Source organism: Hippopotamus amphibius, chromosome 11 (assembly GCF_030028045.1).
Source record: "Hippopotamus amphibius kiboko isolate mHipAmp2 chromosome 11, mHipAmp2.hap2, whole genome shotgun sequence".
In the NCBI taxonomy this organism is placed as follows: domain Eukaryota; kingdom Metazoa; phylum Chordata; class Mammalia; order Artiodactyla; family Hippopotamidae; genus Hippopotamus; species Hippopotamus amphibius.
The window spans coordinates 19,621,420-19,646,057 of NC_080196.1; the positions used below are offsets into that span (position 1 = coordinate 19,621,420).

The window sequence follows — 24,638 nt, forward strand, 5'->3', positions numbered from 1 at the left end:
CTTGCCCTCTCACCAGCTTTCCAGTCTATTCTCAACAAGGCAGTCAGATCATTTTAAATGTCAGGTCACGTCGCTCTTGTGCTCCAAATCCCCCAGTGGCTTCCCCTTTTCTTCCAAGTAAAAGCTAAAGTGTGGACAGTGGATGGTAGGGCCTCCCAGGTCTCACAGCCCGCTCTGACCTCACCGGTGCTTACTCCCCTCAAGCCTCAGTGAGCTCTTCTTTCTCCTCCAAGTACCGCAGGCATCTGCGTGCCTCAGGAACATGCTGTTTGCTTTTGGCGCTTCCTCTGCTTGGACCACTCTTGTCTAAGATGTCCACCTGGCTCATTCCTTCACTTGTTTTAGACCCTTTTCAACATCACTTCATAATGAGGTCTCACCAAACTATTTAAAAATGCCGTCTATCCACCCTCCCTCCCTAGCTCCCACATAGCAATCACTCTTCCCTTTCCCTGGTAGGTTTTTCTGCATAACACTTGTCACCATCTGACATACTCTATTTTTACTTATTTGTGCGTAGTCTGTCTCCCCCCAGTAGAATATAAGCTGCTTGAAGGCACGGCTTTATGTCTTTTTATCCTTAATGTCTACAGGGTAGACAATCATAATCTAATGGATGAATGAATGACTTAAATATTTAATGACAATTATAAATAATTCAAAAAAAGAATAGGACAGGTACATTTAAAAGAGAATTCTACTTTTTTGGAACCAAAGAATGCTGCTAATTTAATGAAATTCATTTTAACAAGAGGTAGGGAAACACAAAGACACCATCTGGCATAATCCTGCCTGCACCCCAGTCCCCTCTGAGATGACTCTGGGTACAGCCTCCACTCCCTGTGGGCTCTGCCGGGGGCCTCTGTTCCTCTCCCTCCCACTCTGAGGGGCCACAGAGAGGAGACTTTGGACCAAGGTTCCAGGGGTTCTATGTGGACAACTTTGAAAAGAAAAAGAACTTGGGGCTCCGGTCGGGCTGATCCCTCTGCACACCAGCCAGTCCTTTGTGGTCATGCCACTCCAAGAAGGCAGAAGAAGGGTCCCCTTGGTTGTGGAGCTGGGCTGCATGGGTATGGGTGTGTCCTGAGGGAGCAGCAGGGGTCATGGGGGAGGGGCCAGCCATAATTTGCTGCCTTGGGAGGGGAGGTGATAAGCTGTAGAGACAGAAATCTAGAAATAGAGCCAGAGGGTTCCTGTCCCGCGCTGGGAAGTGGTTGGGGCCAGACTGGGGCACCTGGCCTGTTTCTGGCATAGCTGGGGAGAGGGGAAAGCTTGGGAATGGTCGGGAGTAAAAAAAATAAATAAATAAAGGGATCACTTACAGTTTGTTGGTTCCCACCGAGGCAGGGAGGAAGAGGCACAGCCTTGCAGAGAGCCACTTGCTATTTTCTGCATTAAGGGGCAGGGCAGCAGCAGTGTTTGGTGGCCCTGAGGGATGTCAGCTTTTCACTTCCTTCCTCCCTTTGTGCAAAGGCTGGGTTTGGCTTAGCAAGCTCTGCCCCCAAGTTTCACTTTATCTCGTAACTTTGAGCAGATGAGTGATGTTTCTGTGTTCCCAGAGCAAAACACTTCTTCTCCACATAGCAAATCTCATTTATCTGAAGCTTCAAGGAAGAAAAATGTGCTCTATTTACAAAAATAGGTTTCTGCTCTTTGGCATGTCCTTTCACTGTGCCTTGGATTTTAAAGCTAAGTTTCCTTCTGTTTGAATGGTCTATTAATTATCACTAAAATAACGTGATGTTTTTTTGCTATGTTTTGTATGAAGTCTGTCCCATCAGTACCCTGACCCATCTTATGTAAATTGCTGAGTTTTGTGGATCTAACTCTGTTGCTCTGTTGACACAAGGGCAAAATCAAGATCTAGAAAGCCATAGGACAGCTGAAATCATTTATTAGAGTGGATTTTGCTTTCCCTGCCTCCATTGCTAGAAATGACATTCCCAGCCTGTGGGAGCTGCAGAAGACTAGAATCTTTCTGTAGTGAATTTACGAATAAGGAAGTTCTTTGAACACAGTAGGCAAAAGGCAGGGATGTCAGTGTTTGGCATTTCTTCACCTTTCCTCTGCTAGATCATCTTTTCCTTCTTCTATTTTTCTTTGTTTTGGCAGGTGAGTTGGGGCTTAGCTAGTAGATCTGTTTGAACTGGGTCGAGGTGAGCTGCAAACAACAGATTTTCAGGTACTTCCCTTATAGGATATGACTATTAAATAGGAAGGATGTGTCAATTATGTGGTAGGCGTCAGGAATAAACAGGCATAACTGAATTTTTATAATTGGATTCACAGGCTACAGCAACTTTTTTACCTTCTGAGCTCTGAGTTTTTGCGGCTGGAAAGGGTATGGGAAGAGCAGTAAACTTTGACTAGGATAGATATGGTCCCTGCTTCTGGCACCTTACAGTCTGGTGGGGCTGGTAGATATTAACTATATAACTCCACCAATAATTAAAATTGTGGTAGTTCTTACGAAGGAAAAGAGCAAATACTGTGAGAATATCTGATGGGGAGACCTGCTCTAGTCTGGACTTTCTTAAGGAAGTTCTTTAGGTGGGGATCTGAAGGAGGAGTAGGTGTGAATCGAGGGAAGGTGAAGAAAGGGGGAGGAAGGAGGAGCAGCTGGAGCAGAGGGTGGGGCAGGAGCCCTCCCCTTGCGGGGGGAGGGGCAACAGAAGGCCATTGTGGCTGGAACTGGAGGAGGGTGGGGGATGGGGAGGAGAGGGAGTGAAATGAGGCTGCAGGTGGAGGCAGGGACCAGTGTAGTCCTGTGGAGCCACTGATGAGCTGAAGCAGAGAGGCGATAAGATAATGTTTGGGTTTTTAGAAGATCGTATCAGGATCTTATATGGGCAGTTGATTTGGTGAGGCAAGAAGGGTCTGTGGCGAAGCTATTGCAAGTGGTGCAGAGCAAGATGATGGTGGCTTGGAGTAGAGTCATCGCACTGGAGCTGGACAGAAGTGACTGGATTTAAGAGATGTTTAGATTGCACTGAACTTGGTGAATGACTGAGATAGGGACTGACATTGGCAATGCCTGGATTTCCGGCTTGAGAAACTGTATGGATGGCCATGGCTCATTACTGAGCTCAAACTCTTAGAGGAGGTGGAGCAGATTCTGGAAGAAAGATCACATGCTGAGTTTAAGGGTCGGGAAGACATCCAGGTGGAGTTCGACAGATAGACCTGGTGATCCGAGAGACATCTGGGCTGTACTGTACATGAATTGGGAGTCCTCTGGGATCCGCTCTAGTCATGGGAGAGAATGGAAGATAGCAGGAGTGGGGAATGGACACAGCCAGGGAGGTGGGTGGGCAAACCTGTGGAAAAGAGAATTCCAAGCTTGAGGGGCTGTGCCAGTGCTGAGGGGATATCTAGTTCAGCTGTGAAATCTAAATCCAGCTGTGCGCAGTGCTAAGGAGAAATCTCCTTAGGAAATGCTGAAAACTATACTCGGGACCTAGCAGCAAAGAGGCGATTGAGACCTCCATGGAGTTGTGGGGACAGAAACCAGTTTTGAACAGTAGAGTGAATTTGAGACAGAAAAAATGAAGACATGAGGTGCAGATCGTTTTTTGAGAAGTTGGGCTCAGAGGAAGGAGGGAGTTAGATGGAGCTACAAGAGGGGTCTAGAGTCCAGGATACGGATCTAGATCTTGGGATCTATCTGGACATTTAGATATGGAACCGACAGCATAGTTAGTCACTTAAAGTTCCTGCCGAGGTGGGCAGGATGTCATCCAGAGCCTAGACGAAGGGATGGGCATTTACCTCCAGCACTGCAGAGAGGAGGAGAGGACAGATGTAGCTGCAGGGGCAGGCAGGTGTGGAGGGTTGGAGTGGGATGGTTAGTGGTACCATTCTGATGAAGTCTGTGTACTCAGTAGAGTAGGAGTGAAGTCGTCTTGCCAGATGAAGGAAGCGGAATCAGCTCGTCGGTTAGCTCTGTTCTCCAGCTGCACTTGGCAGCCACCACTGCAAACCGGCATAGGTGGCTGGGTAGGTTCATCCAGGGTTGAGGTTTTTCTCTGTGGGCGTAATGAAAGGACAGGGAACACACAGGCTGAAGGTATGAATAGTGGAGGAATGATTTCAGTGGGGTTTTAGTGGGATGAAGATGGGCTGAGAGGATGTAGAATGGTCAGTGACCCAACAGTGTTGGGAGCAAGTGTGGCGGGCACAGCTGAGTAGAGGAGAAGATGCTCGTGCTTTGCTAACTGTAACGTGTGTATAAATCACCCGGAGGTCTTATTAAACTGCAGATTCTGATGCCGTAGGTCTGGGAGTGGGACCTCAGATTCTGCATTTCTAACAAATTCCTACGTGATGACAGACCCTCTGTCCCATGGATCACACTGAAGGAGAAATTGGAAGGTTGTGGTCAGAGAGTGGGATGCGTGAATTAGGAATCAGAGCAGATAGATAGCACCGCCTAGGGAATGATGAAGTGGACGAAAAGTGCATGTCAGGATTCAAACTGGGGCAGTAAAACTCTAGTACATCTTCAGAGTCCAGTGCCCTTACGTGAATCGGTGCAGTACTGATCTCTGATGACAGAAGTTGGAGGGGGGATGGTGTAGAGAGATGTTTTAGCCAGGTGTTAGCATCATCAGTAAATAAAATTAAGGATGTCTAAGAGAGTGCTAGGGTTTGTTTGTTTTTTTAAATTAAATTATTTATTGGCTGAGTTGGGTCTTCGTTGCTGTGCGAGGGCTTTCTCTAGTTGTGTTGAGCGGGGACTGCTTTCCATTGCAGTGCATGGGCTTCTCATTGCCATGGGTTCTCTTGTTGCGGAGCATGGGCTCTAGGCGAGCGGGCTTCAGTAGTTGCAGCATGTGGCCTCAGTAGTTGTGACTCTTGGTCTGTAGAGCCACAGGGTCAGTAGTTGTGGCGCATGGGCTTAGTTGCTCTGCGGCATGTGGGATCTTCCCTGACCAGGGATCGAACCCGTGTCCCCTGAATTGGCAGGTGGATTCTTAACCACTGCTCCACCAGCGAAGTCCCAGTGCTTGGGTTTTTTACAAGTTATCCCATTTAATCCTCACAACTGTCATATAGAGCTTATGCCATGCCCATTTTACAGGTAAGAAAAATAAGACTCAGATTATATAATTGTTAACTGGGGGAGTTGGCAAGTGAATTCAAATTGGTTTGAGTCCAATGCCCATTCTTTCTCTATATCAGGTTTCACCACATCACCACCCAGAAATGGAAATTCTTGTCTAATTCTCAGATAGGCTGTAGTTACCATGGGAATAATCTCCCCCTGCACTGACTCAAGCTACATCCCAGAGATGATGTGTCGTGAACGAGAGACAGGGCATCTGGGCTTGGCTCTCTCTCTAGCAAGTTTGCACACGTTTCTGTAGGTCTCAGTTTTTTATCCCTATAGATCACTTTCAGAGCTGTATTCTATAAGTATGAGGCCAGTTATAATGTCTTCTTTTATATTAATATCTGCTACAGGCTTAGCACTTGATAGGTTATCTCCAATTCTTTTTTTTTTTTTTTTGGCACACGGGCTTAGTTGCTCCGCGGCATGTGGGATCTTCCTGGAGCTGGGATCGAACCCGTGACCTCTGCATTGGCAGGCGGACTCTTAACCACTGCGCGACCTAGGAAGCCCCATCTCCAATTCTTACAGGGGGACAAATATTGTCTCCAAATTAGAGGTGAGGATACTGCAGCCTGGAGATTTAAAGGCAGCCTGGAGATTTAAAGGAACTTGCTTTCTATCTCTCTGCTCACAAAATGCCCAAAGTTGGGATTTCTCCTGAGGTTTGTTGTCTCCAAAGCTCGTGTTCTTGTCATCCCACCACGCTGCCTCAGCCTTTTCGTAGCCTCACGGTGGATCATACTTACAGGTGCAGATGGTGCCATAAGTAAGCTTCTATCAAGCTCTCAGAACCTGGACCCAGAGAAGGAATGCATTTTATATTGACTTTGAGAAGCCCCGCCCCACCCCGCCCATGTGTGCGGGCGCACGCGCACACACGGACGCATGTGTGGGATGTGCACACTGATATCCCTGAAACAGGAGTTTCATGAAACAATACTTACGGTTTCTATTTACAATCCACTTGATTTTCTTTTTACTTTCAGTTCCGTCTATTTTATTAATATGCTTGTTAAACTTTCCTGAGTTGATTTAACCACCCGCCAGTGGGCTGCAGCCCTCAGTTTGAAAATATGTGCATACCTGGGTTTCTCGATGTAATCACTCCAAATCTTTTTTCTCCTTCTCTCCCTATTTCTTATCGTGGACTGTAATGAAGACTATCTCTTGATCTGATTATTTATGTTACAGTATTACATCTAAAATCAATCTCCCCTACCATATGCCACCCACACTCCTGCAGCATGGAGGAATATTTCATACGTTTGCTCTGAGAGCAGGAAAGAAAATGTGTCCTTTTTTTCATTTGATGAAAATGCTAATTAACAAAAGGTGAAGGATAAGAAAGTGGCATTTGTGTTCTCTTGGCTTGAGAAGATGGGGATATTAAGGCCCCCCCCCCCCCCTTGTGGGCTGACAAGTTGAAATGGTCTAGGTTGGGGAGGGACCACATGAGAATTCTGATACAAGATGAGTGAAACTAACTTCGTGTCCCAACTCTGCCGTATAGCTGGTTAACTACTATTACCGTTGAATTTGTCGAAGGGTGTTGTGTGTATTGGATTCCTTTACGTGCCAGGTCTTGTTCTGAGTACCTCACATATGTTGTCTCAGTAGGCGTGTTGTCTCTGTGCTTTTATAGGTGGGGAGACTAAGGCATGGATAAGCTAACTGACCTGTTCCAGATCACACAGCTAGTAGTGAGTGGTCTAGCAGGGATTCATACCCAGCTGCCTGCCCCCAGAGCCCGTGGTCTTTGTCATTAAGCTGTAACTGTTATGCATCTTTCCTTTCAGGTAATTCTCTGTGGTCTTTATTGGGTACCATGCTTAGGACGGGGTTTTTGCTTCTGGGTTTTGAATCTTGAGAGGAATCATACATGGAAGAAAAGTGGGTGGAGTCCACTCCTGAAGGGACTCTACTAGTTCTTGCTTCTCAAAACTGTCAAGTTGATTTGGTTTCTGTTTCTCTTGAATTCTGGTCTTTAATAAAAAAGCTTTTTTTTTTTTTTTTTTAATGAGAGCTACCCATTTCCTTTAAATAAATTTATTTGTGCTTAAAATTCCATTGTTTGGGGGGGAAAAAGTGAGCCCTGATAAATGCAGGCAATTGATTGAGTCTTCCTGGTCTGTTTCCTCATCTGTAAAGTAATGGAATTGGATACACCCATGCCCAGATTGCTCTTGATTTTGTAATTTTTCACTAGAATTGGGTTCTGGTGACTCATGGCATGTTCAGGAAGAGACTGGCTGGCCCTGTGTTAGGGAAGCAGGAGGAGTTTTGTTAACTGGGTTAATGTGACCTTTGCATTCATGTTGTATGTTTTTTGTACTCTTTCCATGACTGTGATTCTACAGTTGGTGAATTCATTTAAACCGTAAACATGACAGTGATGACTAGCAGAGGCCCCTTCCCAAGCATGCGACATGCAGACCGGTGAGTCCCCAGTGCTGAGAGGTCTGGGCAGAAACTCTGCCCCACATGAGTGCTTTAACTTGAGCTTCCTGGACCTGTGGGGCTGGTACTAGGTGTTGGACTCATCTTTACTCTTAGCCTAAGGGGCAGCCCCATTCCAGGGATTATGGTCAAGCCATTATTCCGCCTTTAAAATGCTATCATCGTAGAATCAATGTGGCTGGTTCCAGAGTTTGGTATCAGCCAGTGCTTCGAGAAGATCTAAAATATTAGTGACATCAAGAAGAATTGATGTTGTTTGGAAGTAGCCACATGTTCATCCATGGGGAAAAATTAGAGATGTTTCTTTTCTTTCATGCTTTGAGAAAGCCTTACAATTTGCAATAAAAGGGCTGCAGGAAGAATGAAGCGATTGTGTCTGACAAGCTGTATGTAAACATTCCATTTCTGCCTAATGGCATAAATAACCAGGTGAAAAGAAATGGATTTGCACAGGTGTTAAGAGTAGAAAGGCTTCCCCAGATATATCGGAAGACAAAAACCAAACTCCAGTGACTTCTTTGCCCCCCACTATTGAGGGAGCATCTGTCCTTCCAGGGAGCAGGGACCCAGAAGGAATTAATTCCTCTCAGCAAATATTTACTGGCGGTTTGCCATTCCTGGCAGTCCATGCAAAGTGAAAAGAAGTGAGGTCCTAGAACTGGGCAGCCCCACAGTGGGCCTAAGTCATGACCCAAAGTGTAGGAAGGTAACTTAGGCACCTGTTCCAACTCCCTTATTTTAAGCTTGGGTGAATTGAGGTCCACAGAGATAATAACTTGTTCAGAGTCAGGTCAGTGGCTAGCTTGAGGCCAAACCCAGGCTAAATCCAGGCTAAATCCAATAACTCTGTTCTTAGTGAAATACTTTAATGGACATGTATAATATTATTATAATAGTGTAATAAGAACAAACACTAGCACTTTCCATATGCTCTTCTCAGCACTTGACATATGTTCACTTACTGACATGCAGTAACTTATTTAACCTCATGGCTCCATGAGGTGTATATTTTTGCTCCCATTTTACAGAAGAGAAAACTGAGCCACTGAGAAGGTTAAGTAGTTTGCCCCAAGTCACACAGATAGTAATTGATGAAGCTTGGATTGAAGTCCAAGCAACCCGACCCCAGGGTTTGTCCTCTAAACTACTAGGCAAGGGGTCAGCAAACCTTTACTTTTTGTAAAGGACCAGATAGTAAAGATCTTTGGCTTTGTGACGCGTAAAAATCTCTGTTGCATCTATTCAACTCTGCCTTTCTAGTGTGAAAGCAGCCGGAGACGATCCAGTCAAGAAATGGGTGTGGCTGCGTCCCAATAAAACTTTATTTATAAAAAACAGGTGGGGGCTGGATTGGTAGTTTTTAGGTCCTGCACTGGCCTGTGCTGCCTCCTCGGGCACACCTACTGATGGCAGTGGGAGAGATAGAGATGCCTGTGAAGTGTGGTGATGCAGGTTCATAAGGGATTTGGGGCCAGAAAATGCACTAAAACGATGTGTTGTTTTGTATTCCTTTTGGGTGAAGTGTCCTGCTTTGGCCAGAGGGCGATGGTCGTCAGAGCTGTGTGCGGTGGGATGTTAGAGGCTCAGAGCCAGAAAAGACTTTTTATTCTCCCTCAACTTCCTGGGTGACCTTGCACAAGTCCCTTAGCATCTGTCACTCATAACCTCTACAGCGGCGATAACAGTCCTCGCCACCTGCCCCTCTCCCTCCCCGAAGTGTCTGTCTTGGATTAATGAGGTCTTGTCTGGGACACACTTGGAGCTGGATTTTGGAAGAGGGGAAATGTATTACATGGCATTCGTCTTTTAGTTTGCTTGCCAATTAGAGAGCACTTTGGGGGTATAAGACCATCGGTTGAATGTTTGCCGTGAAGAGCCCAGTTTTACAGGAAAGGCAGTTTTGGTAATGTGTGGGAGACAGCGTGGATTTAGGGGCCATGAATTTATAGATGGCCTGTGTGGCGGTAGGCTTTCGGTAATGGAGTTCTTTAATAAGAGGGTGAAACAGGTCCTTACTTCTGTTTTAGTAAGTGTGCGGTGAGAGGCTTCCATGGCCGACCTCCTTGTGTATCATCTCCATGAGGAGATTTAGGCTTCTGTGCTAAGCTGTGAGTCTTAACAGTAGGGAGGATTTTTATAAATGTTTCCAAGTGAAATTTTGAAGCTAAAAGTTGAACCAGGAAGCCTCAAAGGGAACCAAGCTGCTGTTTGCATTTCAATGGAAGGGAGAGGAAATTCATTACAGAGGTTGAAAATGTGGTTTGCATGCTAAGACTCTTGTGGAAGAATGGGTCTCCCTGAGGAGGTGGGAGGGAAGTTGTAGCTTTCCCTCTGTGGTGAAGGTTCCTTGGCTCAGCACTTAGACTCCTTCCAATGACTGCCCCCCCCCCCGCCATTTTTTTTTAACTTTGCAAGAAAATTCTTCTCCTTCAAGGTTAAAGATATATATTGAACTGAAAATGTCAATATGGGAGCCTAGGAGAGGTCTCAGAATCCTTGTTTCTGTTTTGTTGTTGTTTGTTTTCTTCTGTTGACAAAAGCTTTTACTTAAAAATTCAGTAGATGTTAATCTTACTTAGGGAATCTAAATTTAAGATGCTCTCACACCAATTATGACGATATATTCAGTGGAGACGTTCTGGGCGCTGGGCTAGGGCTTTACCTGTGTTTGTATCTTACTTAAAACAGCACTGTTAGTCCTGCAGAGCAATATTCTTCTTGTTCTACAGGTGAGCAAACTGAGAAGTCAACTAACTCTGTCAGCATTAAACAGCTAGAAAGCAGCAGAGCCAGAATTGGAATCTGTCTTTCTGATTCCAAAACCCCAGCAAGTAGGGCGACCAAGCGTCCTAGTTTCCGGGATGCAGGATTCTCAGAGCTAAAGCTGGAAATGAAGATGTGGTTACCCTGCAAGGAGGATGCTTGCTCTCCCTAGCACCAAGGTAGTGCACAATATCGGGAAACGCTTCCTGATAAGTCAAAGAGGAAATTTTCTGTGCGATTTCTCCCCTCACCTGCTAGAAGCCATGTGTGTGCACTGTAAGACCTCCAAGGCCACAAATCCTAGGGTATCTTGGCCCCAAACAGGAAAGCTAGGAGACTGAGTTCTTTAGGATTCCCAGCATGAATGGGACCCCATTTATTGGCCCAGTTTGGGTTGATAGAGCAAAAGGCACAGTTCTTGGAATGGTAGTGTGCATAGTTTTGCACACTTGCTTCGAAACATTGCTACGCTCTGTGGTCACAGGTGGGCATAGTGTTGGAAAGGCTGGGTGCACACTGGAGAATTTCACCCCTTCGGCTCCATCCCCTTCCAGGCTTTCTAAGAACAGTCCTTGTGCATCTGGGGATCTGAGCGGACCACCAGAAATGGGGACCAGCCAGCACAAAGCTTCTCCCTTCTAAGCCTGGATGTCTCTTTTCAGACAAATGATTTAGGCCTGTGTCCAGCCTCTGAAGGACACTGTGTACTTATGCTGCCTTTAAAAATATTTCTAAAGAAAGGGGGTTGGCATGCAGGGCCACAGATTGTGAGCGCTGTTGTTGCCAAAGTGAAAGCAGAAGTGATCATTAGAACATCACGTAGCTACGTATGGTCAAGAGCTTGCTCTTCACTCAAAAGGTGAATCTGTGAGAACACTGGGGTTTTTCCCTCTCTTTTAAAAAATATATTGAAGCAGTTAATACCCTGTCAGTGGCCCCTAGAAACCGTCTGGTGGCTTTCCAGGAGAGGGCAGATCAAGAGAAGGCAGGCTGGTCACCTGATGCCTTCGCTGCTTGTGGGAGGCGGTATTCTCCAAAACGTGACACTTGTAAACAGGAGGAAAGGCTGGCCCACGTCTCGTGCTGGCGATCCCTGCCGCGTGTCAGTTATGTGGGTGCGTGTTTTGAGATTAGTCTTTAAGACTTAGTAATTAGATTCATACAAGAGACCTTGTAATCACTTAATTACCAGCCTGCTCATTGTATAATAATGTCAAAAGGTGTCTTGTCATTTTTATTTCATGTTTCGTTCAAGTTTCTCTGTAACCATGTTTCAAATGAAATACTCTTTGAAAACGTGGTGTTTCTTCTGGGATGGGTGCCTGTTGTTTTGCAATGAGCATAAATATGATACAAGTTCTCAGTGATTAGCAGAGAGAAAGCACTGGGAAGTGGGGGCAGAGTGAAGGGGGTGGGGAGGCAGAAGAGATGAGAAGATGGGCTGGGGCATGGTGAGGATGGCGGGGGCACAGCGGAGAGAGGGGTTGGAGGGAAGGATGGAGAACAGGCGAGGAAAGGCACAGATAAGCCAAGAGATACACATGTAGAATCAGGTAGACAGATCCAAATAGAGACACAAAGAGACAGAGATTAACCCTTGATCAGAGAGAGACAGAGACAGACAGACAGACAGGCACTGGTCTGGACAGATAGTTGAGACTGGTCCTTGTTCTTATGATATGCAAACACGCATCGTCTTATTGATGATGCTTTTACCTGTTTCCTTCTTTCTGGCTTTAAAGCTCTATGACTCATCTTTGTTTGCATGCGTGCAGACTATTGAGGAAGCTTGTTCTTGGACAGGTGAGATTTGAGAGTCTGTATATGTAATTAGCACGGTCTCTGGGGCCAGACCATCCAGTTTTGAATCCCAGTTCTGCCACCTACTTGCTGGGTGACTTGAGCAAGTTACATAATCTCTATGTCTCAGATTCTTCATCTTAAAATGGGGATAATAATAGTGTCTACCCCATAGGCTGCTGTAAGGGTTAAAGGAGATGATGTTTGCGAACCTATGAGAACATGGTGCCCAGCAGGTATTGGCTGGTATTACTATGATGCTTGTAAAATGATCCTGGATGTTGTGGGACCAGTTTTCCCTTGAGGGAATGTTGATAGAGTGAAACATATTTTTCTGACTACTGAGGAGACTTTGTGTTCCTGTCTGGGGCTTTGGGCATTGACCCTTATTGCTGTTTGAGGAGAGAGTGAAAGGGTAACACGCTGGGTATAAGGAGTCGCAGCCTCGAGTCCAGCTTCGGCAGGGACTATCTGTGAGATGAGTTTCTTTGGGTCTGCTCTCAGAGTATAAACTCTAAAGGGGTCTTTCACTAGGTGATTGATATTGAGTCCTTTCTGTCAGGTGAGTTTTATTTGGCTCTTGTTTTACCTCTGTGCAAAGGTTTTGTGGACTTACGATTCTTGAAAAGATGGGGGATTGATCATACAAGCACCCCTGGAAGAAAGACGTGTGTGCTGCATTGTACCGTTGAGCCGTGAACAACATGAGCTTGAGCTGCACGGGTCCACTTAGACACAGGTGTTTTTCAGTAGTAAAGACTACAGTGCTGACTAGATGGTCTGTGGTTGGTTAATCCTCCCATAGATGTGGCCTAACTGGGTATGGAGGACCCACTGTAAGTTGTATGCAGACTAAGCCCCAAGTTGGTCAAGGGTCAGCCATAGACAAAGAGGGGGAAATGGTGAGGAGTCGTCTTCCTGTAGCCATGCCGGTCATCACGACTGTCAGCATTATTTCCTTTTTTTTTTTTTTTTAATATCCCCCCCTTTTCCCCTGGAGGAGGAGCATTGTTTGAAAGGGTGCCACATCAAGACATGCTGTGGAATGGAATATTAGTCAACCGTAAAACAGAATGAAATTTCAGCAATGTGAATGGACCTGGAGAATATTATGCTTAGTGAGATAAGTCAGACAGAGAAAGAAAAATACTGTATGATATCACTTAGATGTGGAATCTAAAAATTATACAAATGAATGTATATGCAAAACAAACAAATTCACAGATATGGAAAGCAAACTTATGGTTACTGAAGGGGGAGGGACAAATTGGGAGTATGGGATTAGCAGATACAAAACTACTGTCTATAAAATAGATAAGCAACAAGGATATACTGTATAGTACAGGGAGTTATACTCACTATCTTGTGATAATCTATCATGGCGTATAATCTGCAAAAATACTGAATCACTATGCTGTACACCTGAAACTAACATAGTATTGTAAGTCAGCTAAACCTCAATTAAAAAAAAATGTGCTGTGGGCCAAGGTCATAGTTCAGAGAAGGCAAATTTTTCATCCTTTAAGATGAGTCCTGATCTTATAATTTAGTCACAGGTAGCCTGTTTGCCAGACCTAAGCAAATGAGAACACTGGCCACACCTGTCCCTGGCGCCCCTTTATCTCCTTTTCTATTACTGTGAAGCCTCTTTTGACTATCTGATGTTCACCACTAAACCCTGTGTATCTTATGCAACAATCTGCCTCTTGCCCTTTCCCCAAAGGCAGCCAAGCTCTACTTCCTGCCTCCCTTCCTGGGCACTGCTGTCTTAATCAAGGCTTGGCTAGTGCAGATGACTGAAAAATTTAGTTCTCCAGGCCATTCTTGGATTTGAAAAGAGAATCTTTTAAACTATTGGAATGTTGTGGAAGATACTGTTTGAGCCTGGAGCTTTGTGAGTCCCTTTCCAGTCATAGGCGACCCTGGGCTGTCACCTTTCTACCCCAAATCTAACTGAACTGCCAGGGGCTAGAGACCAAGAGGCCGGATTGGGTTGAAACATGTAAAGGTAGCCTAAAGGTAAAGAGCATAGACTTTGGAGTTAACAGACAGAGCTAGGTGTGAATCCTACTTCTGACCTTGGGTTACATCACAGTCTCAGTTTATTCATCTGTGAAATGGGGGTCATTGGGAAGATTAAATGTATTCATGTGTCCAAGGATGTTTGCCCATTTATGGCATGTAGGAAATGCTTGATATATGGTAGCTACTACTCAGGTCTGGCTCCATGGGCACGTGACCTGTACAGGTGCACAGGGCTCTGCTCTCAGAAGGACCCTGCGCTTGGGTTAATGCTTCCTGTCACTGTCTTAAAATTCTTCATAATTTTATGAACAAAGGCCCTGCAATTTATGTAGCTAGTCCTGCTACTCCTGGGCTACATTTGACCTCCACTCACTCATCTGGCCCCATTTCCTACACATTCTTTCTATTGCTTGTTAAAGCAACAAGGGCCTGTTTCCCAAGGACCTTAGTAAAAAGAAAGGACTGTTGCTTTGGGAAAAGAATTGTGGTTCATGGCCTAAGGAATATTCAAATATAGATATCTTTTGTTGCCTCCACTGTTAGAAGTCACTTACTGGAGCGCATCACTTCTGAAGTCAAGTAGCAGAAATGAACCCAGGTGAAAAAGGATCCCGTGAATAGCTGTGATTGAAGGCACCTGGCTGGGAAGTCTTGCCATGGTCTGTGCACCTCCCCCTCTGCCTTCCCCTCGCTCATTGTCAGGTAATCCCAGCCAGTGTCAGGCTACCTCCCTCCATCATCTGTCTCATAAAAGGTCCTGACCTGAATTACTCCCGATAGTGGTGACCTATGATTATTCAAAGAAGAGTTTTCTAGAAAATACACCATTTCTGTTTGGAGTTGGGAGACTAGAGAGCAGGCCACAGGCACACCAATAAATTCACCTTCTCTATGTGGATGAACAGGTTGAGCCCTGGCTTGAATCTGGATAAATCCTGTAACCACTTGGGCCTCGGAATCCTTGACTTATGAGTTCTCAAGTTTTGTACAAATCCAGCATTCTTAGACTAGCATGTATGCCTCATTTGCTAAACATCAACTTAGTGACTGGGATGTTCTTTGGAAAATCAAACACAGGTCTCCTATCAGAACTTGAGAAGTGTTGGAATCTGCTCTCTTTATTGCAAAGGCCCGGAGGCCTGCCCGGAGGCCTGCCCGGACCTCTGAGTTGCAGAGTGGCACGTTTAGACGTTAAGGGTGGTAGCCTGGGATCTCTGCTCCAGGTCTGAACTAAGAATTCAGCCTAGTTCCAGCCCTTTTGTATTCACAAGGGCCTGTGCTGGGCAAGAGGTGCCTATAGGCGTATGGGACCCCCTGGGCTGTCTGTATGTTCTTAGCTGAGAATTGGAATCGAAACGTCCATAAGCGTTCTCTCTAGGACTGAGAGGCATAGCTGAGAAGCGAAGCATAGCTGAGAGGATTGACTTCTTGGGAGAATAGCCTGTTTTGCTGCCTGTGTGTTATGTAAATGTTATCAGCTAATGGACAGAGAAAGGGAGGCGCAAGAGGGCAGACGTAGGTGGCAGTTGTAATTTGGAAAGTGTGAATGAGTACTTGGCTTTTTCATGAAATTTGCTGTTGATGTAATGGGGCTCCTGCTATGGATGAGATATCTGTATTCTGATATCTCAGAGACCTGTCTTGCTTACTCAGCTGGAGTAATCTGGGGCTCCTTGGAGAGCTGACGGGTTGCTCATTTTGAGATTTTGCAGGTGATTTGTTTGATACTGCCCTTCAAACAGTGATTCTTAGAGTAGAGCTAATAGTCCTACAAGGCCAACAAGCTGTCCCACGTCACTTATTCTTCTTACATGTCAGGAACCAAGCCTTTCAAGGCTTCAGTATCGTTAAAGGCCTGCAGGTCGCACCAGAGCCCACCGGCCCACTTTTTGATACTTATACTGATGCCAACGCTTCTGTCTTACAGGTGCTGACGTCATGCCGAGCCTTCCTGGTCACAGCACGAATCCCCACCAAGGTAAGTGGTGATAAGTTTCCTCCTTCCAACACACACACACTGCAACACAACACACACTTGCCTCTCAATTGTGTAGACTTATGATTTAGGCCAATGTGTCCAGAATTCTCTTTGCACAACCATGTTTTCCTTCCTTCTCCCCAGAAGGCACCTAAACGTATCCTCCCCTGTTCCCTCTGTGTTAAAGGCATCCCAGCAAGAATGGCGGAGTGTGTTCCCTATCCCCAAGGCTTGTGGATTTCAGTTATTTTTCTCTCTCATCTGGGGCAGGGTTTACACTCTCTGCAAGTCTAGTTCTTAGTTCCTTGGGTCCAGTAATGACCCATTTTTCTAAGGCTTTGATACGTGGGAAATAACCTTCATAACTACCAAGTGCATTCCCAGGCACTCAGGCACCTAGCCCTCCTCCATGGACAGACTCTGATGTTGCCTGTAAGAAATAACACGGTGCCCCTTGGTTATTTCAAAGACCTAACATTTTCTATAAGATGTCCTTCATTAGAGGGTGCAGATTGACATTTGAGCTGATAGCTCATGAACTAGGCATCGTAATTGCTTCTTTTATTTTCTTTATAGTAACAAAAAGGTGTTGACCAATTTTATAGGGTATGAACTCACCTGCCTACAAACCCAGGGAAATGGGGAAGGTTTGGGAGATGCTTTCAACCTCGCTCCTATGACGTTTGTGTTGCAGTGTTATTTGCTTCTTTCTTAGTGCTTTCTTGCTTCTTAAAATTCAGCATTTAGCCACTGTTTTGTGAATACCTGCTTTTGTGCTGGACATGGTACTGTAATGAAATGAACCTTGTAGGACTGACAGACTAATGATTTGCATGGTTTTTGCTGAACTTTGAGAAGGTGCCAACCCACTCTTTGCTGGGCAAAGGATACTTGCTGCCTTTTTTCTTTCTGATCATACACATGCTGTTTTTTATAGAGTTTCTCTGAGGAATGAGACTTGATGTTATCCCTTCCCTTCTGATAATATGAAGTGAGTCTGTATGTTTATAATGTGTTATAAACGAAGTCAGTCATTATGTAAATGATGTTGGACTAAATTACCTATATGCTACAGTACCTGAAGGCAGGATATAAGGAAGTGCGTTAACCATTATCCCGCTGGTGAAAAATTAATTGCAGAAGGAAATTATATGGGCTTGAGAAAATAGTCAAGCAGCCTATTGAGTAGAAGGCTCCTGAATGACATGTTTACCCTAATTAAAAGTGTCGTGACACAGCAGAAGGGGTATTACCTCTTGGGAAGTCACCTGCCTCCCTTTTGCTGCCCCCTTTTTGCCGCTGAGTGAAGGCCTGCCTTCATCCTGTGATGGATGTGATGTATGTATGTGATGTAACGTATGTGACGTATGTGACGTCGGCCTGGCTAGGGTAGTTTGGACATTGGTTTTGATTTCTGATATTGTCAGCATCACACATAAAGAAAGGCAGATCTTCTTCCAGAGTGACCTGGGTGCAGGTCTCCCCTGGACAGAAGGCTGGTTTTCATGTCACAGTACACCTTGGCTAAGAAGCAGAACCAGTGTCAATGACATTAATATCTCTGGGGAAATAATTATATTCAGAACAGTAGTGTACAACAGCCCCTGATTTTCACATAGGTTTCTTCTCTTTTCTTCGGGGGCTGATTAATTAAACATTTTCTTCTTTTGTCTTTCTGTAGTTAAACGTAGCTCACAGGCAGACATGCATAAAATAGAAAGGTATATCTCCGTGATTAATCATGAAGCAGATACCTCTGCAGTCACACGCAGGTGAAGAAATAGAACTTTGCCATTCCCTGGAAGGCTCCATCTCTGCTTTAGCGGGGTGTGGAGTGGGTCGTGGTCAGATCAGGGAAGGGTCCGCAGAGAAGCTGGGTTGGAGGATCACCCTGACTCAACCAGGCAGATGCAGGGGTCTCCCACTGCTCAGAGGTTTAGCAGTTTGCAAGAGCAGAGTGCGCTTGGGGAGTGGGGGTATGGGCCCAGGACTGAGGAGGAGGCTGTGGAGCGGGGGAGACTGGTCAGAGAGATGGGCAAACAGGACATGGGTCACTGTGTGTGGAATAGTGGGAGTTCCCAAAGGAGCATCACATAATCACATGTAGATTCTCTCTGTTGTCTGTCAGATGGAAACTGTCTTGCTGGGGGTCAAGGAGGGACGAGTGAGAGAGCACGGATGATTCCTTCCTCTTACCTAACCGCTCACTAGTGTCTGCGGCTCTCTCTGAAAGATGTCCTCAGGTCTCCCTGCGGCCTGCCTGTGTCACAGCTTCCTAAGTAGTCCCCCTGCTCCCTCCTGCCCAGTGAAATTTTTTAAACTGTCTTCGGGGTGGGCCGCAGTCAGGGTGGGGGCTGAGAGCCCAGACCTATTGAAGAGAGCCATGGGTGAGATTAGAGAGGATGGCTTGAATCTTGCTGTGATGTCTGTCAGTGTGTTGCCTTCTCACCATCGATAAGAACCCTGGGCTCTGATGAATCACATATGCAGCCTGTCCTCCCTTATTCATCCCTGAAACCGCAGGGTCCACTTCTTGTTTCTGCCTTGCCCTTGTTCTTTGAATGCCTCCGTGCCTTTGCGAATTCTTTTTCTTCTGCCTGGATTTCCCTTTTCACTCTTTCTTTGACACACTTGAAGTCTTTCTTCAGGGCCTCGCTGGAATGGCTCAGGGCTTTCCTGGCTCCCTGGCACTTGGCTTATTCCAGGGACAGCCCTGAGGTGCAGCAGAAGCATCTTAACTGACCTCCAGGTAGCCTCCCCCAGCTAAATTGACCAAAGCTTCCCATGCTAGCCCCGATATGCTGACTGATGCCAGCTGCATCTTCATAGCTGCTAGGTTATAAGGGAGTGGAGCTGTTTACACCTGTTCCCACCAGTTGTATGAGATGCCTATCAAGGGTCAGTGGTTTGCTTCCAAACCTATTCATAGCAGTTATAATTACAATAGTAAATTTTTAAAAAGATATTTCACATATTAGTGAAATAGGCTGCAAAAGGAGAGAGTGTCTGTGAAATATTGAATGTTGATAAAATAATTCACTTTAAAAAATTACTTTCTTGTTAAGGACCAGATACTATTAAAGGCTGGGGGTATGGGGAACATAATCTAGAGAACTTCTGCCCTCTTATTGCTTTCCCAGTGTCTTCAAGCCCTCACTCCATTTTAAAGAGCATCAGTTGGAAGTTGGGTGCCCTGCATTTATGGGTGTGGCCCACAGAGGAAATGCCATTGGGGGGCCAGCCAGTGGGGCTTTGGCACTGTGTCCAAAGCTAGCAAATGAAAATATGTTTATAAGTTTTAATTGGAAATAAATGAAGGTAGAGATGGACTCTTTTTTTAGAAAACGATTCCCTGCTTTAAATTACTTTGGTTTGGAGATTCAAAACCCACCAAGTATAGGTCTTGATAATGATAGGTAAGAAGACTTCCACGGTAATCGAATGTTTAAAATGTGCCTCCAATGCTGCATTGAACTCTGGGAGGACACGACAAATGTCTCATTCCTATTTCTAGTCCTGGCACATAGTAGGCCTTCCATAAATGCTGTTGGTTGACTATGTGAATGACGAAAGGATGAATTATCTTTCTACCTCCAGCCCGCATCACCATACTGGAGATTCAGGGGTTCTCTGTTCTAAAATTTATTCGACCAGATGTATAAAGGTACAACGTAACACCAGCAGGCAAAGGGTCCTAAGGGTCGTATGCGTTTGCTTCTAGATGGGTTCTTTCCCCATCACATTTCTAGTTTTAAGGCGAGTGGGTAAAATAAACTCATCCAACTCAGTTCTCCATTGTCTTTAGTCCCAGGCCCTGTGACTGTTTGCTGTCCTCAGATGAAAGAGTGAAAAACTGAGAGAAAGATTAGTGGCTATTTTCCAGGAAAAAATAGGCAAAGAGTGTGAGACTGGAGGTATTTTAAAGAAAAAGAAATGTCGATTACAGGAGAAGCGAGGAAGGGGGGCACTTGTTATTAAAATGGAAAGGAAATCAATCATCATTTATGTATAGGCATAGAGAGAGAGAAGACTTTTATTTAACTCTGTGTTTCATTGAAGCACAGATTAAATTCCTAAATGCTGTATTTTTCTAAATCTGTTCAAAATATGAACTTTAATGAAAGACAGTGGAAGGAATGATGACTCCAGTAAGTGGTCAGAGTGTAACCCAAAGAGGTAAGGGTTTAGAAAGAAGGAAAAAACCAACATTGTCTCTATCCCAATCTGATTTGCTGAAGCAACATCTTGAAATAAGAGAAAAAAAGTCTATTTAGATGGCTCCCTTCATACATTCATTTCTTGGTAAATAAATACTGGAGTAGAAATACAAAAACTTTCCATTGGGTTTGTCCTTGGATGAAATTTAAAAAGTCAGACTTGGAGTTTCCTTTCAGCCCTTTAGGAAAGTGAATAATGCTTTTCCTGAAATATGATAGATCAAGGTCATGTCGTATTGAATAAATGGAGACATTAAACCAGCCTACCTTCAGAAGATGCCAATATTTTGTTTGCACTTGGACTGTTTTTAATTGTGGCATTTTTACTTTGAATTATAGATTTTAGAACCCTCATACGGTCTTTATTTCCCCCTCTTCCCTCAATTGCAGCTCGAGGTAACCTTCAGCTACCTGGAGATTCACGGAGTTATCTGCAGCAAGTCAGCTCAGGTGGGTGTGAATAACCTGTTTGTCATTACTGTAGGGTCAGACCTTTCTTGAGTTTCTGAAACCAGGTAATACCTTCTATTTGGTTCACTATTGAAAGTTTCTTGAGATAATGTGGAAAAACAAGATAAGGGAAAATGGAGGTTTCTGAATGAGAGACTGAACAGGACTTGGGGTGGGTAGGGGTCAGGAATTTGTGATAAGGGAAACATGTTCTCCCTAAGTCAGTTTGAAAAGAACTAATTAGCTCTTACATTACCTGGCCATGTAAACGTGAGAGTACTGTTCCTTAGAGATGTTGTGCTAGTTTCAGCACTAAAATTTCATAGCTATTCTACAGTACTATACGTGATCTTTCTGGGAATAGAGTGGTAAGTGAATTTTTTGGTATTAATAAAATGTAGATTTTTTAAGGACAGCTTTATTGAACTATAAGTAACATGCAGTCAACTGACATGTACAGTTTGGTAAGTTTTGACATGTAGACCCATGAAACCATTAAGTCAAGATACTGAACATATGCATCACCCCAGGGTCTTCTCATACATCTTAGCAAACATTCCCTCTTGCCCCTCCTCATTTGTTATCATCTACAGGCATCTGCTCTTGGCCACTATAGATTAGTTTGCATTTTCTAAAATGTTATAAGAATGGAATCATACTCTCGATTGTCTGCCTCCTTTTAGCCAGTGTAATTCTTTTGAGACTGATTAGTTTTGTTGCATGTCTCAATAGTTCGTTCCTTTTTATTGCTGAGTAGCGTTCCATTGTGTGACTATATCACAGTTTGTTTATCCATCACCCAGGGATGGACGTTTGGGTTGTTTCCAGTTTTTGGCTGACAAGCAAAGGTGCCGTGAACATTCATTTAGAAATCTTTGGTTGGACATTGACTTTTATTTCCTGTGGTAAATATCTAGGAGTAGAGTGGCTGAATTGTATGTATGTAAATATATGTATGTAATGTAAATAGGTATGTAAACTTTTTAACAAGCTGCTAAACTGTCTTCCAAAGTGGTTGTACCATTTTACATTGCCATCAGCGTTGTGTAAGAGTTCTAGTTCCTCCACATCCTCCCCAACACTGGCATGGTCAGTGTTTCAAATTTTAGCCATTTTAATACATTTGTAGTGCTTTCTCATTTGTAGCTTTAATTTGCATTTCCCTAATGACCAAATATGTTGAGCATCTTTTTATCTGCTGTCATGTATCTTTGTTCAAGTGTCAATTCAAATATTTTGCCATTAAAAAAAATTGAGCTGTTTTCTTATTGTTTTATGACTTCTTTATGTATTCAGAATACAAATCTTTTATCAGATACGTGATTTGTACATATTTTCTCTTGGTCTGTGGCTTGTGTTTTCATTTTCTTTACAGTGCTTTTCAAAGAGCAGAAGTTTTAAATTTTGATGAAGTTGAAGTTATCAGTATTTTCTTTTATGGATCATGCTGGTATCATGTTGAATAAATCCTTGATTAACCTAAGGTCACAGATGTTCTGTGTTCTTTGTCTTCTAGGAGTTTTATAGCTCTCAGTTATACATTTAGGTCTATGATCCATTTTGAGGTAATTTTTGTATATAAAGCAATATGTGGATCAGTTTTCGTGTGTGTATGTGTGTATGTGTGTGTTCTGTATAGTATTTTCACTTGTTCTAGTAGTACCATTTGTTTGAAAGACTGTCATTTCCCCACTGAACTGGCTTTCACTTTTGTTGAAGGTCAATTGTTCACATAAATGTTGGTCTATTTCTGGACTCCTTGGTCCCTTTAATCCTGTCCCTTTGGTCTGTTTGTCTATCCTTATGCTGTTCTCACACTGTCTTGATTACTGTAGCTGTTATAGTAAGACTTAAAATCAGATAGTCCTCCAACTTTGTTCTTGTTTTTCAAATTTGTTTTAGTGATTCTAGGTTCTTCGCAATTCCATATGAATTTTAGATTCAGCTCAGTTTCTACAAAAAGGCCTGCTTAGGTTTTCATTGGGGTTGTTTTGAATCTATAAATCAGTTTGAGGGGAACTGACATCTTAACGAAATGGAGTCCCTTATCCAAGAAAACTGTATTTCTCTAGGTATTTAGGTCGTTTAAAATTTCTCAGTATTATTTTGTTGTAGCTTTCAGTGTACAGGTCTTATATATCTTTGGTCAGATTGATTTCTAACTATTTCATGTTTAAAAAAAAATTTTTATTTATTATTTATTTTTTATTGGCCAAGTTGGGTCTTGCTGCGTGCGGGCTTTCTGTAGTTGTGGAGAGTGGGGGCTACTCTTCATTGCAGTGCGCGGGCTTCTCATTGCAGTGGCTTCTCTTGTTGCAGAGCACAGGCTCTAGGTGCGTGGGCTTCAGTAGTTGTGGCATGTGGGCTCAGTAGTTGTGGTGCATGGGCTTAGTTGCCCCGTGGTATGTGGGATCTTCCTGGACCAGGGATTGAACCTGTGTCCCCTGCATTGGCAGGCAGAATCCTAACCACTTCGCCACCAGGGAAGCCCCATGTTTTTTTTTTAATGCTATTGTATGGTATTGTTTTAAATTTCAATTTCCAATGGTTTCTTACTGATAGATACAAATACAGTGGATTTTTGCATATTGATCTTGTGTCCTGCCCACCTGCTATACTTATCTATTAGTTTCAGCAGCTTATTTTTTATGGATTCCACCATTATCTACATAGATGATTGTGTTGTTTATGAATAAGGATCCTTTTTCCTTTTCCATTTTTCAATATTGATGCCTTTTATTTCTTTTCCTTGCCTTATTGCTGTTGGGAGACATTCCACATGGGTCTTTCATGCTCATGCGTGTCTTGGTGGGTATGCCAAGAATTCAGTGCTGGGACTGTTCTTTACCCAGGTTTCTTCTCAGGGTTATGTTTGCATTGCATGGCCTTATGGGGTGATGGGATGTTTCCCTTCTGAACAAAGAGCAGGCTTGCTTACCATTTACTATGAAAATCAGATTATTCAAGCTCAACAATTCCTTTCCCGTAAGCAACCCACTGGTGTGTGCAGGCATCTCTCTGAGCCTTCCATGTCACCATGTGGGACTTTGGGGAAGGGAAGAATCTAAGCACACATGATGCTCGTGCCCTTGGCTGTGCCACGAATAACAAAGTCCTTTGTCTCTGACCCAGGAGTCTCTTGTCTCTAGCCAGCATTCATGAAACAGCAACAGGCTAACTTACTGGCTTGCAAGTAGGGTAAAATCAAATCTCAAACCCTAACAATTGCGCTGGCGAATCCCTCCAGTACCGTGCTGAATAGAGTGGGGAGAACAGATACCCTTAATTTATTTCTAATCTTCGAGGGAAAGCATCATTCTTTTTCCATTAAGTGTGATTTTAGCTGTTGGTTTCTCATAGATGTCCTTTATCTGCTTGAGGAAGGTCTCTTTTATTCCTAGTTTGCTGAGAGTTTATATCAGAAATTGTTGTTGTGTAGATTATTGTGTGTTCTTCTTTTCTTTTGTTAATATGATAAATTTTGTTGATTGATTTTCAAATATTAAATCAACCTTTCATTCCTGAGATTAACCCCACTTGGTTATGATGTATTATTCATTTTATATATTGTTGGATTTCATGTGTTAAAATTTTGTGTAGGAACTTTGCACCTTTGTGAATGAGAGTTATTGGCTGCAGTTCTCTCTCTTTTTAAAAATGTTTTAAACTGCTTTCTGTATTAGAGCAATCATGGGCTCGTAGAATGACTTGGGAGGTAGTCCCTCCTCTTCAGTTTTTTATTTTTTAGAAAAATTTATGTGGTGTTGGTGTTAATTCTTCTTTAAACGTTTGGTTGAGTTAACCAGTGAAGTCATCAGGGCGTGGAGTTCTCTCT

At 43.8% G+C, this 24,638-nt stretch overlaps 2 protein-coding genes across 6 annotated transcripts in view; one reads left to right on the plus strand and one right to left on the minus strand.

Moving 5' to 3' along the window:
• Window positions 1-1,433, minus strand: part of LOC130831436 (cytidine monophosphate-N-acetylneuraminic acid hydroxylase) — a 285,113-nt gene extending 283,680 nt beyond the window's left edge. The window contains exon 1 of the mRNA XM_057699576.1: window positions 1,323-1,433. The gene's annotated coding sequence lies outside the window, so the exon portion shown is untranslated. The remainder of the gene's footprint in view (window positions 1-1,322) is intronic.
• CARMIL1 (capping protein regulator and myosin 1 linker 1) overlaps window positions 1-24,638 on the plus strand; it is a 303,069-nt gene that overhangs the window by 102,752 nt on the left and 175,679 nt on the right. For all 5 annotated transcript variants that reach the window (XM_057699574.1, XM_057699573.1, XM_057699569.1 and 2 more), the window contains 2 exons: window positions 16,086-16,136; window positions 20,744-20,803. Coding sequence is in view for 3 of the 5 variants with exons in the window: in XM_057699569.1 (XP_057555552.1) it covers window positions 16,086-16,136; window positions 20,744-20,803 (111 nt within the window). In the remaining 2 variants the exon portion in view is untranslated. The remainder of the gene's footprint in view (window positions 1-16,085; window positions 16,137-20,743; window positions 20,804-24,638) is intronic.